The 12838-nt window shown below is 42.5% G+C and overlaps 3 protein-coding genes across 3 annotated transcripts; 2 read left to right on the forward strand and 1 right to left on the reverse strand.

Moving 5' to 3' along the window:
- Positions 1–1544: 1544 nt before the first annotated feature.
- Positions 1545–7020, forward strand: LOC115632093 (cyclic nucleotide-gated cation channel beta-3). The gene is made up of 6 exons (XM_030529072.1): positions 1545–2038; positions 2394–4007; positions 5247–5396; positions 5458–5887; positions 5945–6342; positions 6399–7020. Exons 1-6 carry the CDS (start codon positions 2012–2014, stop codon positions 6894–6896), a joined length of 3117 nt encoding a protein of 1038 aa, XP_030384932.1. The 5' UTR covers positions 1545–2011; the 3' UTR covers positions 6897–7020.
- Positions 7021–7551: 531 nt separating this feature from the next.
- LOC115633741 (cuticle protein 21) lies at positions 7552–11105 on the reverse strand. The gene is made up of 2 exons (XM_030531215.1): positions 10967–11105; positions 7552–8044 (listed from the first exon to the last, which is right to left on the reverse strand). Exons 1-2 carry the CDS (start codon positions 11024–11026, stop codon positions 7679–7681), a joined length of 426 nt encoding a protein of 141 aa, XP_030387075.1. The 5' UTR covers positions 11027–11105; the 3' UTR covers positions 7552–7678.
- On the forward strand, positions 10147–10942 carry LOC115633742 (WAP four-disulfide core domain protein 2). Its single transcript, XM_030531216.1, has 4 exons — positions 10147–10279; positions 10355–10429; positions 10498–10671; positions 10747–10942. The coding sequence occupies exons 1-4, from the start codon at positions 10276–10278 to the stop codon at positions 10848–10850; spliced, it is 357 nt and encodes a 118-aa protein (XP_030387076.1). The 5' UTR covers positions 10147–10275; the 3' UTR covers positions 10851–10942.
- Positions 11106–12838: the final 1733 nt, after the last annotated feature.

The following is a 12838-nucleotide window of genomic DNA, read 5'->3' on the forward strand; positions in this document are numbered from 1 at the left end:
CCAAGCAATGTACGCAATGTTGCTGCTTTGGCTCAAATCTAAACTAAAGAGGTATAATCGGTCAAAAAATTATTATGCCCTGAACTGTACCAGTTTTGTGCGAAGGACGCGTGGCAGACCCCACAAAGAATATATATTCTTGATCACGATGACAAGCTAAGTCGATATAGCCAAAAGGTACACTCCCACACCCCAGCTATTAGTGAATTTTCATAGCTCACGTAATTCTTGGAATTCAAATTTGGTAATTCAAACCCATGAATGATTATGTGTTCGTATGCCAAGTTTCATAATGATAGATCAATTATGAAGAAAGTTATATTCATAAAAACAATCTCTGCCCACAGCGGTTGTTCTTATTGCTTTGACTTAAGAGTACTTCGAAGTCGGGGCACGCTACTTCAGCTTTTCCACTTGTAAGAGTTGAGCCCGCTCGACTCAGTGAAAATCAAACATATTGTCAGATATAGATATAATATGCATTTACTATTTATTTTATATCCTGACAGACCTTTGCGAAGACTGCAACGATTAGGTTTTTTCAAAACATTTAGATAAGCATAAGCCACCACTAACTTATTAATCCTCGCGCGGAAGTGCTCGAGGTTGGGCTATTTTATATTTGTAACAAGAAAGGAATGCTAAAGTCGAGCAGGCTCAACTCTTAAATACCCTGTACCACCCCACAAAAAAGTAATTAAATTAATTAATTAATTTAATTTAATTAATTAACTAAATTAATTTAATTAATTAACTAAATTAAATATAAAATATTCCATGCATGCATACATACATTTACATTTACATCAGAATCGTGCCTTATGCGTGTTTGTGTACTTGTACATATGTATGTATGTGTGCATTGGGCCTGGTTATATGGCTATAACTTTCTTTCCGATCATTCTATCATAATGAGACTTGGTATACGGTCATATAATAACTAACCTAATGTGACTACCAAATTTTAGTTCAAAATTCCAAGAATTACGGGAGTTATAGAAAATCGTTAATAGGGGGGGAGTGGGGGGGTGGATCAGAAAAAATGAACAAACTCGTCCTTTCTCGGTCTCAGGAGAATCTGTATACCAAGTTTGATTATTCTAGCTCTTATACTTTCGGAGATCCTTGCGTTCATACAGACAGACAGACGGACAGACGGACAGACAGACGGACATGGCTATATCGACTCGGCTTGTGATGCTGATCAAGAATATATATACTTTGTGGGGTCTACCAAGCCTCCTTCTGTGTGTTCCATGTGCACTCGCACAAAACTAATATACCCTTGTACCCTTTGGGTACAGGGTATAAAAACGAACAAATACTCGTACACATATTACTGGATCCATTTTTATCTGCAGTATTGAAATGACTTAATTTTAGTTTTTACATTCCGTTTCGCGCCACTGTAGCCTCTGCTTGAGGCGCCTGCGCTCTGCCAGCCATGATTTCCATGGAGGCAAATCAGCTGTGAAGCTGCCAGTCCAGTAATTTGGTTGTTACATAGTGAAGAGAAGTGCAGCCAGCGGACGAGTTGAAACGTGCAAACTTTGCATAGAGTGCTGCGTAATTGAGTGCAACCAGAAGGAGTCCAATTTGTTTCTGAATTATTTAAAGTTTGTGTGAAAAAATGTCGAGACACCTAAGATCTGGTTAGATGTAAGGGTAATTTATAGAACTTCGTCGCACACCTGTTGAATTTTGGGTTGTTAGATAAGTTGAAGTTGCGGGTGCCATCGTTCAGAATATATGTACTTATGTATGTACATATGTACAAGTATAGTATATACTTGGAAGTGAAAAATCAATATTCGCGAGCATATGCTAACAAAGTACTTTGATAAGCCCAATGCTCTGAATATATTGCTATTAATCAATCTGGGCTGTGTGTACCGCCCACAACTACAGCAAGCAACACCAACACTTCAATTGTGGAGAAGCCTCGAGTTCAGAACCTGCCACGACCCTGAACTTTGCAGTGAACTCGCGAAAGCGCAGACTGCAAAACAACATGGCCAGTATGGGTCGTTTTGGTAAGGTGAGTAAATAGGGGGAGCACGGGGGTCGTGAGTTGAATGTCCTTGGAGCACGCAATCAGTCCGTCAGATGCCTTATGAATGTGTCCAGGCAGCGGTTAATCGATTAAGGCTGATTGTGCGAGTAGAGCTCATGCCTGGCCGGCTAAAGTCAATGTAATTAGAATGCGAGGCACGACTGGCGACTGCCAACTATAGCTGCTAGCCTCCCACATTTGCTTTTTTATTACATTTGCGTGTTGTTGTCTGGCTTGCTGGCCCGCTGGCTTGCTTGCCTTGCTCAGTTACTGACCACTCGCCAAGGCGAACGCGCGTCCAAGTCGCTCAACTCATAGAAACATTTATCTTTCTGTCTAGTTCAACGCAAAAGCGGAGAGAGAGGAACTGGCTGCCAGCACAGCTTTGCTGAAATCATCGCCCAACATTTTGGAAAATTTCCCGTACGACGATTTCTCCGTGGAGCACGCCCAGCTGAAGCGCATGGCCACTTCACCGCAGGCGCCGCGATTTAGCGAAACACTAGAGCGACATGCTTTCATCCGTAACGTGATCAACACCCAGCCGTGCACGGGTCGCAATGGCGAGCGACGTTACTCCACTCCCGGCGAGCAGCAGGCGCATGTTCGACGAAGTTTGGAGGAGATTTCTAAGGATATCAAAGAGATCGAGCAGTTTCTGACCGCCACGGAGCAGGTAATGCAGCGCGAAAAGCAAGTAGAGCAGGCCAAGGAGCAAATAAAACGTAAGCGTGACTACCCCAACAAAGAGAACAAGACGCCCAGCCCAACTAAGAAAGTGACCTACAAGATCAATGCCTACAAGGTACCGCAGCGACGCCAGCGCCCGAATAGTCCCCACTTCTATTATTCCCGATTGTATCTTCGCAACGGACGCATTGGGTGCGTGGAAGCCGAGAAACAGGCGAACAATATTGAGAGCACACATGCATTAGTTAAAAAGATTCTCCGATATGAGCACGAAAAGCCACTAGTCAGTCCGGCGAGTGTACGACGTGTCTTGACCGGTCGTGGCAGAGCAACGACAGAGGCTATAGATCTGACTCCACTACCGGGCGCTGTGCCCCTGGAGGTGCAACGTCAAGCGGAACTGACGGCAGCCACGGGACAGGTGATAATCCCAAAGGAGCCGGACCATTGCGACAGCGTTTCGCAGGCCGTCTTCGATGTGGACGACGACGAACAGGATGTGCAAATATGCTACAATGAGTCACCTGAACTGCAGAACGAAGACCGCAATATCCGTGCAGTTCGTTCGCCTTCCCTGAACACCAGTGAAATTGTAGCTGTCCTTGAAGCTGATGAAGATGTGCCCACAGCCATGTCCACGATGCACAGTCAACGCTTAAGTAGTGCTGGTAGCCTAGATTCTCAGAGTCAAAAGTTCTTGCGCGATCAGGTGCGCCATTTGGTTAGACGATTTACGGCGCGAGCCAACAAAGTCAAGTCGCGTATTGAACAGCCACCCACGCCCTCAAGCAGCGCAGGTTCATCATCGCCACCCCCACCGCCGACATTGCATGCAAGTACCAAGACCCTGCATCCTTCTCCGGAGCACAAGGTTCGTCTGGTGCCCGCCGGACAATCGCCACATCGCGGCCGTCTCTTCGAGGCCGATACACCACGCTCCAATGTCTGGCTTTGCTCCAGTTTGTGTGGCGCCAACAATGATGAGCGTACACTTGATCCGCAGGGCAAAATCTATATTTCTTGGCTTTGTGTGGTCTCACTGTCGTTCCTGTATAATGCCTGGGTTATTCCACTCCGTGCGGCCTTTCCCTTTCAGAATCAGCAGAACACGAATATTTGGCTGGCCTGTGATTTCTGCGCAGACATTATATATTTGCTGGACGTGGTGTTTTTCAAGCATCGCGTCATGTATCTGTTCGAAGGGTTTTGGGTGAAGAACAAGAATCTGACGCGGAAAAATTATATGCGAAAGCTTCAATTCAAGGTAAGTATTGTGTCTAAGCATATCAGAGGCACTCGTGGAACTTCCACACCCATTGCTATCATTCTAACTTTAACCGAAGATCTAAGAGGAAAGGGAAGTGGTAATAGTATTACAGTTTTTGATCTAATATTGGTAGAGAAAATTATATCTTTAAATTATTGACGTTCGATGACAATAGCTCCCAACCTCTTACCCTAACCTTATTCCATTTATATCAAGATTGGGTCTAAGTGGTTGCCGAACTACAGCTCTTCTTATCCGTGGCTCAAGAGCTGTAATTCCATTGGCTAGTAAAAAGAAGATTTTCAAGCACTTACTGAGCACGGCATATTCAGAATTGTTAAGCTCTGCACCCAAAGGATAAAAGGGGATACTAGTTAAGTGTAAATGTATAAACAAGAGAGAACGCTACAGTCGAGCAAGCCCGACAGGTACCCAGGTAAACTTCCGTCACTGAGTTATATGCGCCCATAGCAGCAGCAAAAAGAGGAAGAAGAAGAGCGAACTTGTCGCTGCAGTTTGGGGGGGTTGTACTGGCGAGAATTTGTTTCGCTAATAACTTTTCTTAGAATTTACCGAATTGAATGAAATTTTAAACAACAGTAGACAATTATATATAAATTATGTGTGCAAAGTTTGATTTAGGTAGCATATGAAATGTGGACGCTATTGACGAAATTCTGTAGCGGGGGAAGGGGGGGAAAATTCCAAAAAATAAAATAAACTCGTCCTTTCTCGGACCTAGGAGAATCTGGATGCCAACTTTGGTTATTCTAGCTTTTATAGTTTCTGAGATCCTCGCGTTCATCCAGACGGACGGACAGACGGACAGACGGAAAGACGGACGGACGGACGGACATGTCTAGATCGATTTCTCTCGTCATGCTGATTCAGAATATATATACTTTATGGGGTCGGAGATGCTTCCTTCTGCATGTTACATACTTTGCACAAACCTAATATACCCTTTTTACCCTACGGGTACAGGGTATAAAAACCATATCCCTGATAAGGCGAGTCGATCTCAGAATGTATAAATTTTAGATTAACCAAACCTGGTAATTGTGTTTTTCCCCACTGATTTTATGAATTTTTCTTAGTCTTTGCCATTCAGAGTACAGGGTATTTAAGCGTTGAGCCCGCTTGACTCTACCATTCATTGTGGTTTCTCTGTCATGTCAGATCTAGATGCAAATAACGATTAAATATCTACCCAGTGTGTCTCTGTTTCTTTTACAGTTGGATCTCTTAGCACTGTTGCCATTAGAGTTGTTCTACCTAAAATATGGAACGGCCGCCGTTTGGCTACGTTTTCCACGCTTCTTCAAGATTCAAAGCTTTTGGGAGGTGTTTCGTCTGCTAGATCGTGTAATTTCCTCACCACACTTCGTAAGTTACTTTTTAGATCTGAACGATTGCCGCGGTTCCTAATTAATGGAGCTCATTCCAGGTGCGTGTAGCGAAGACGCTGACCTACATGCTGTACATGATACACATCACAGCCGCTCTTTACTATGCTTACAGCGACTACCAAGGATTGGGACAAAATCGTTGGGTCTTCAGCGGTAAGGGTCATCCTTATGTTCGCTGCTTTGCATTCGCCACCAAGACGGCCACCTCTATTGGAAAAAATCCTAAGCCGGAGCGTTTGGGGGAGTATGTCTTCATGACGGTGGCCTGGTTAATGGGCGTCTTCGTTTTTGCGTTGCTCATTGGTCAGATTCGCGACATTATCTCAACGGCCACGCGTAACAAGCACGAGTATCGACAGCTAGAGGACGAGACTCTGGAGTACATGAGACGTTTGAATTTATCACACGAGGTGCAATCACGTGTCAAGATGTGGTTTCGTTTCACCTGGGAGCAACAACGCACTCTAGGTAAATACAGAATATACAGAGAGCTCTGGGAGCGTATGATTACCAGATTTATTACAGATGAGTCCAACATTCTGGATGCCTTACCTATCAATCTAAAGACAGATATAGCCATTTCAGTGCACATTCACACGCTTTCAAAGGTGCAGCTCTTCGCCGACTGCGAAGAAGCACTGCTTCGAGATCTGGTGCTCAAGCTGCGCGCTGTTACCTTTCTTCCGGGTGACTTTGTGTGCCGGAAGGGCGAGGTGGGTCGCGAAATGTACATCGTTAAGCTCGGCCAGGTGCAGGTTATGGGAGGTCCGAGTAGCGACGTGGTGCTGGCCACACTAACCGAAGGGTCTGTTTTCGGAGAGATCAGCTTACTTGGAATTAATGGCGCTGATCGGCGAACCGCCGATGTACGCTCCAGAGGTTATTCCAATCTGTTTGTGCTCTCAAAGTCAGACCTAAGCGAGGTAAAATCAAACAAAGCACATCGTACCTAAAATAATTGGCTTCATATGCAATTTAGGTCATCGCTTACTATCCCAATGCCCAAGCCATTCTCAAAAAGAGGGCGCGCCAGCTGATGCGAAAGAATGCGGCAAGAGAACGCGAGGAAGAGCGGGAGCGGGCCAGGAGTGCACTGCAGGCAGACGTGGTTATCGGTAATCCAAAGACACCAGAGACGCCGCCTAAGCTGCTTCAGACAGTCATACAGGCACTACCCTACGAGTCACCAGCGGTCATGCTCATCACCCGCGGCTCTAAGCGCATGCGTCGTAAGAGACATTCGTCGCAAATGGAGACCATTGTGGAGCCTACATTGGATGTGAGTGGTCACAATGATGTATTGTGCATGGATGCTGCCTCAGTCAAGCCAGGTCGGGGCTCCCCAGATCTACTATCATCCATTCAGAAGGAGCTCGAGTCTAAGCACAAGTTTATCAATTTGACCGACTCGGAGAAGGCTTTGATTATAACGCATTCGACGAATAACTCCATGGAATGTGTGCAGGAGGATGTCTAGGGTTATTTAACAAATAGAATTGCGGTGTAGGTTGCGGTACATGCAACACAAATACCAAGTATGTGCGCTTTATAGATAAAGTTGTCTAACAATATGCTTTATTAAAAACTATACTATTTAAACACTTGCGTAATATGTGTCAATAATGAGTAAGGATTATAATTTCAAGAACTACTTACATACGTCCTTCTATGTTCGAATATTTTAAAATAGCATGATCAGTTATCATTTGAAATGAGTAGTGGTTCCTAGTAGTGGATCTCAGAAGTGATTGGAAAGAAATGCACTTTTGGGATACAGGTTGCATATCCTCGCACCATATTTTAACCATCCTAGAGCCATCGTGTTGAGTCTTCTTGTAGTATAGATCACAACATCATACAGCTTTTATAGAAAAGAGTTGATTTAAGAGGAGTTTTTTAATAAAAACTTATTTATTTATAACAAGTAGTGGATCCAAATTGAATATTCATAATGTTTTTTCTGCCGGTGTTCTATATCCTGAGGCGGACGATTGGTGACATTTTTTTTTATCGGTTTTCGCGTGTCCTAGCTTGGGTTCATCACATTAGAGAGAAAATGCTCCAAATAGTCCTTTTGCGTGTACCTTCAACTTAATTTGTTTATAAACAGCAATCACCTTGACAATAATTGATTCTTTTTGTTACTATTAAGCTCATCGTTTATTTTAAGTTTGATAAAAAAACACAACAAGAGTTTGACTTTTACGATGTATTCAGTCTATTTCTAAATGCTAGGATGCATTTCCGACCTCTCTCTCCCTACGAGCGTATGTCCTTGTAGTGTTTGTCCTCCATATCTTTATCCAGCTTGATCGAGTATTTGCCAATTAGAGAGCCCTCTACATCAGCCTGACCATCGGCATTGAATTGGGGACCTTCGCCAATTTCCTTGGTATCTTCTTTAATCACGCGATAGCCATTTTCATCAGCCTCGTAGAACACGGTGCGATGGACATACCCGTCGCTGTAACTGTAACTGCCCGTCACTTTTGTGCCGTCGCGTGTCTCCTCTCGTCGAAGGGTACCGTCATTAATACCGTCGTCAATATTGGAGTCAAAGGAATACTGTGCGCTTTCATTTTGTATCCGTTCCATTTCCCGTTTGTCTTCTTCTTCTTCGGGAGTCTGAATTTGCGAATAGAGGAAGAACACGTATAAATATTGATATTCAATGACACCAATGACACGCCCCCTATTTAGCATACAAAACATACGCCGTGCCTTTAAACCTGTCAAGCTACTAAGCTCATTAACCTAATTGGAGGTTATGCGAATACACTAATATAAAACCAGAGTGAACGCTAGAGCCGTTAAATACCCGGTACCCACTCCCAAAAAAGCGAAAAAAAAATATTATAATTGCTGATCGGTTTTGTAAAAGTCTAGTCTTTGGATTATTGACATACGATGATTATTCTATAGCAATAGCTCCCCAAGCTGTAACTCTGACCTTATCCTAATTATATCAAGACTGAGTCTAAGTCTAGCCTATACACACTTATGAGCTCCTTGCGTCCATACACACGGACATGGCTATATCGACTCGGCTTGTCCCCTTAATTATAAATATATATACTTTGTGGGGGCGATATATGAATTGTCAGTGCTTCACTGGCAGCCGTATGCGCAATGTGGGTTATATTGGAAATACGACGGTAAGTAATGACGTAAATGACTAAACAAGTTTTTAAAATTGGTATAACCTGTATTAGTCGGATTTTTGTATGAGCTAGAGTCTCCAAACTTGGTACAAACGATTGCCTAATCCGGGAAAGGACGTGTACTCGTATATGTTCGATGCAGCTCCACACTTCCCCACAAGAAACTTTTGGCTACAATTTAATTTTGCCATCTCCATAATTGGCATCTTAGATGTATCTACTATATAGTATATCTAAGAATGCAAATGAAATGTAAGGAAGCCTATACTTCTATATACATAGAGTTATATATTATTGGATCAATTGTGTAAAATTCAATCGTAAAGATATCTTAAGCAACCTCGGTAATTATGAGTTTCGTGACACCTTGAGATTTTTTGTTGTTGACTGGTTGAAGCGCGGATGCAGAGTATTTGAAAAGCAGACTGGCACGGTTTAAGCATTCTTCTCGTCTTTAAAATGTGAACCTAGAGCTTTTAATTTTTGTGATAAATGAAAAAATGCTTGTGTGTTGCAGAACAGCAAAATACGCTTCATACAAACTAATAAATTTGTTTAAAAGTGTAAGAGCTATAAATAGGTTTTTACGAGGAAAATCTTTTCGTTTGTTAAATTTGAATAAATTCATGACTTGGAAATTTGAGAACAATAGTAGCAGCTGAAATCGGAATTAAAAACATACATACGTAGGTATGTATGTACATATACAAGTATACAAGTATATATGCTATTCATAGGATTCACGGTGTGTGGCGGAGCTTGGACGACCTCATAGGGAATAAATAAAATGTGCTTAGAGCAGATAGGTAGAGCTACCGGTGATATATGTAGATGCTAAATCTCCTATGGATATTAGCTGCGGCATTATTGCTTGCCTTGCGATTACCGTGTAATCTCTGCATCGCACCTGCTCCCCATCAGTGCCCCTTCACTCAACGGAGACGACTTTAAATTGCAAATCTTGTTTACTTGCCATTTTGCATGAGTGTATAGTGTGTGACGCATTTCTAATTATTTTTCTTAGGTCGTTATAGGGGCCGTTCTTAAGTGAATGAGCGGAAAACGCAATTGAAATATTGTATCTATACGTGTACGTACATACATATTCGTATGTGCTATACACTAGTGCGACAAGTGCTCAATTCTCAGAAGAAGATCCAGATATGCGCTACACTTACAGCGATATCTAAATTTTAATTTATACTGAAGATGTATACATTTTAATAAACCTTGGAAAATGATTGCAAGCACCAATAAGTAGTCTCATATTCGCTATTGCTGAACTTGTTTTCTTCGATTGGTTCTATAATTTATGGAAAAGAAAATCGTTTCAATTCTGAATGATAATAAAAGGCTCAAAATATCTCATTCCAATACTACTACCTCCAACTTGGTAGGGTCTATGTCTACCGCCTACAGCTCACATCGAAGTGCACGGCCGTTAAATTGATAAATGTTGTATAGTTGTTGCGTTTCAAGCAAAGCAAAACAATAAAAAAATGAAAAATAAATAAATAAAACCAAAACTTGTTGTGTGGCTTGGTCCGCCTGGGCAAACAAGTAACATCATTGACGATCGCTGGCATATAAAGCGAGCCGCTTCAGTCGTAAGTGATTGAAGCAACGGATCGGACGTCGAACAAGATATACTCGTACATAGATACATATACTATACTCGTACTATACACCAACAAAATGGGTAGGTAGCAAGCAAAAATGCGGAAAAAAGCTAAAGCTGAAGCTGTTGCTGAAACTCTCTCCACAAAAATCACAGCTAACAAAGGAAACCACCTGATGCTCGCGTTGCTCGTGATTAGCGCCTGTTTGGCCACAACTTTGGGGGCCGGTGGTATGTTGAATTAACTCTAGCTCTGATAAACTGGTCTATTTCATCCATCCCTGCAACAATCCCTGCAGACTGCCCCTCTTCGACGAAGGTGCAGAACTGCACGCCCAAGTGCCTGCACGACAGCGAGTGCAGCGCCATTGGGGGCAAGTGCTGCCCGAACTTGTGCAATAGCCGGAGCTGCGTACAGCCGAACCTTCTGGGGAATTCGGGAGGCAACAGCTCGCCCTTCAGCAGCAAAAACTGTGAGTGCGACATGCATGCTATGAATTTCAGCATTTCAGGGGGCGGATTAAAATTGTTTGTTCTTTGCGTTGCAGCTGGCGGCGCCACGGGCATCTACTGCGGCAACGTCAAGTGCAACAGCTTCGAGAAGTGCGGAATGGACCGCTCCACCAAGCGACCAATGTGCATGCGCAGCTAGACTTGGGCAACATTTACAAGCAGTAACAACATTCAATAAATTTGGCACCAAATGTCACAATCTCTTACTGTACTGTACATGTATTTTATAAATCAAGCTTTTTTCTTTGCACTCACAAGTGGCGCAGCAAAGGCGACGGTGGCCAAGAGGCCGGCAACCAACACGAATTTGAACATTTTTCGATTTTTTTGAATTTAGTGTATTGTGTGTAGACTTCGGTTCGAACGTTTCCCGAGCTGCTTTTCTTGCTATGCGCGCTGCAAGTGTACTTTTTACTTTGGCTTGTTGGCTGCGTCGGTGGCGCGCTTTTATATCGCACTTGAAAGTGTGCTCTGCCGCAGTTGGCAGCTGCAGGCAGGCAGAGGCGCCGACAACGTCGCCAACGCCGACGACGACGCCGACGCCGGAGCTGGCCAAAAAGTTGCTTCAATTTGTTGTTTACATTTGACAAGCTGCGATCTTCGCCTCGTCGCTAATGCCGCCATCGCCTCCGCTTCTTCACACTCTGATCGGGTTTGCAGCATACACGTACTAGTAGGTTTGGATTTCAAACGATGATGGGAATTTTGCAATCGCTTTTCACAACGACGGCTGCAGTTTGTTTATCTAAAGATTTATGCGTGTGAGCAATGCTTGTATTCGAGCAGTGCACTAAGCCCTACGCTCAGATGCATTGCGTAAGTTTTACAGCCTCTGTCTCTGCCTCATCGCTGTCGTTGTCGCTGGCTCTGCGGCACCCCAAGGTCAGTTGGTCAACTTGCAACCAGTTTCCGGTGCACACGCGGTCCGGTGAACGCCTGGACAGGTCTGATCGGGCCTGGCCAAAAGAAAAGGCCAGAAACCTGTGATAAAGGCGCACGACTTTGTGGCATTGGTTGCGCATCGTTGCATTGCTACTCCCCTTACTTCAATTCACTTTTTATAGTTTTTGTTGATTTAGCTGTTTTTGGTTCCATTATGCAATTTATGTGAAGCTCTGTGCAAATTGAAAGTCGCCGCTCGCATTGTTGTTGATATTATTATAGGTTTGTAGTTGTTTTTTGCACTTACGAGGAAGTAAGTGGCGGTCCATTACGTTGTGTAGTATGTTTGTGGCACCCTTTGGATAAAAAGTCGCTATAACGTGGCAATGTAGGTACAGTGGTTCATCGGATACTGCGGATTTTTAAATTTGGACCGCGTAATCGGCCCTCATAATTGGCAAATTTTTCATATTATTGGTTGCGAGGAGTGCTCGCGAAGTCTGTCTATCTGAAGCACTACTTTTTCCATAGTTTTGTGGTTATATAGCTTAAGCTTTGCTCAACGCTTTTTCCTGTCAGACATAGATAAAAGGGGTATTCCTGATTGCTGCTCAAGGTTTGATTTCGATTTTAGTCAAACGCCTCTTTAATTTAAAGTATTCTTTGCATTTAACCAACAAAGTGAAGAATGTATTTTATTGCATTTGCCATATGTACGTACTTACATAATTTTCAGTATAACATATCTGTTCCGACCAAATCAGATCAGAGCATTACTTGTATATACATAGATAAAATGAATATTAAGGCTTGATGTATAAAGGATAAGCTTTAAAATGACACAGCTTTTATAGTGGCTAATCAAAATCATTTTTAGCTTCATTAACACTAAACATAAAATTTAATAATATGATAAATATAATTCTATCCCTCGAATGGTCTAATAAAAAAATAATAATAATAATAATAAATGGTCTAATAAAACTGTCTTTTTAATTAAAGATACTTATGTCATTTCGCTTACAGAAATTAGTCGCTTTGATTTCAAATAGTTTAAATCTTAGATTTATTTCCAGCTGATAATAGCTCGCCCATTGAATTAATTTTCAGGCAGTTGAATTTGTTAAATAATTTTGGAGCCCATGTCAAAATTTCGATAAAATTTTAAATTAGAAATTAGTAAAACAACTACATGCAGAGCCTTTCTTAAATACCACTAAGCAATAAAATACAAAAAGCTTAATA

Source organism: Scaptodrosophila lebanonensis, unplaced genomic scaffold (assembly GCF_003285725.1).
Source record: "Scaptodrosophila lebanonensis strain 11010-0011.00,11010-0021.00 unplaced genomic scaffold, SlebRS2 tig00000001-arrow-pilon, whole genome shotgun sequence".
Taxonomy (NCBI): Eukaryota; Metazoa; Arthropoda; class Insecta; order Diptera; family Drosophilidae; genus Scaptodrosophila; species Scaptodrosophila lebanonensis.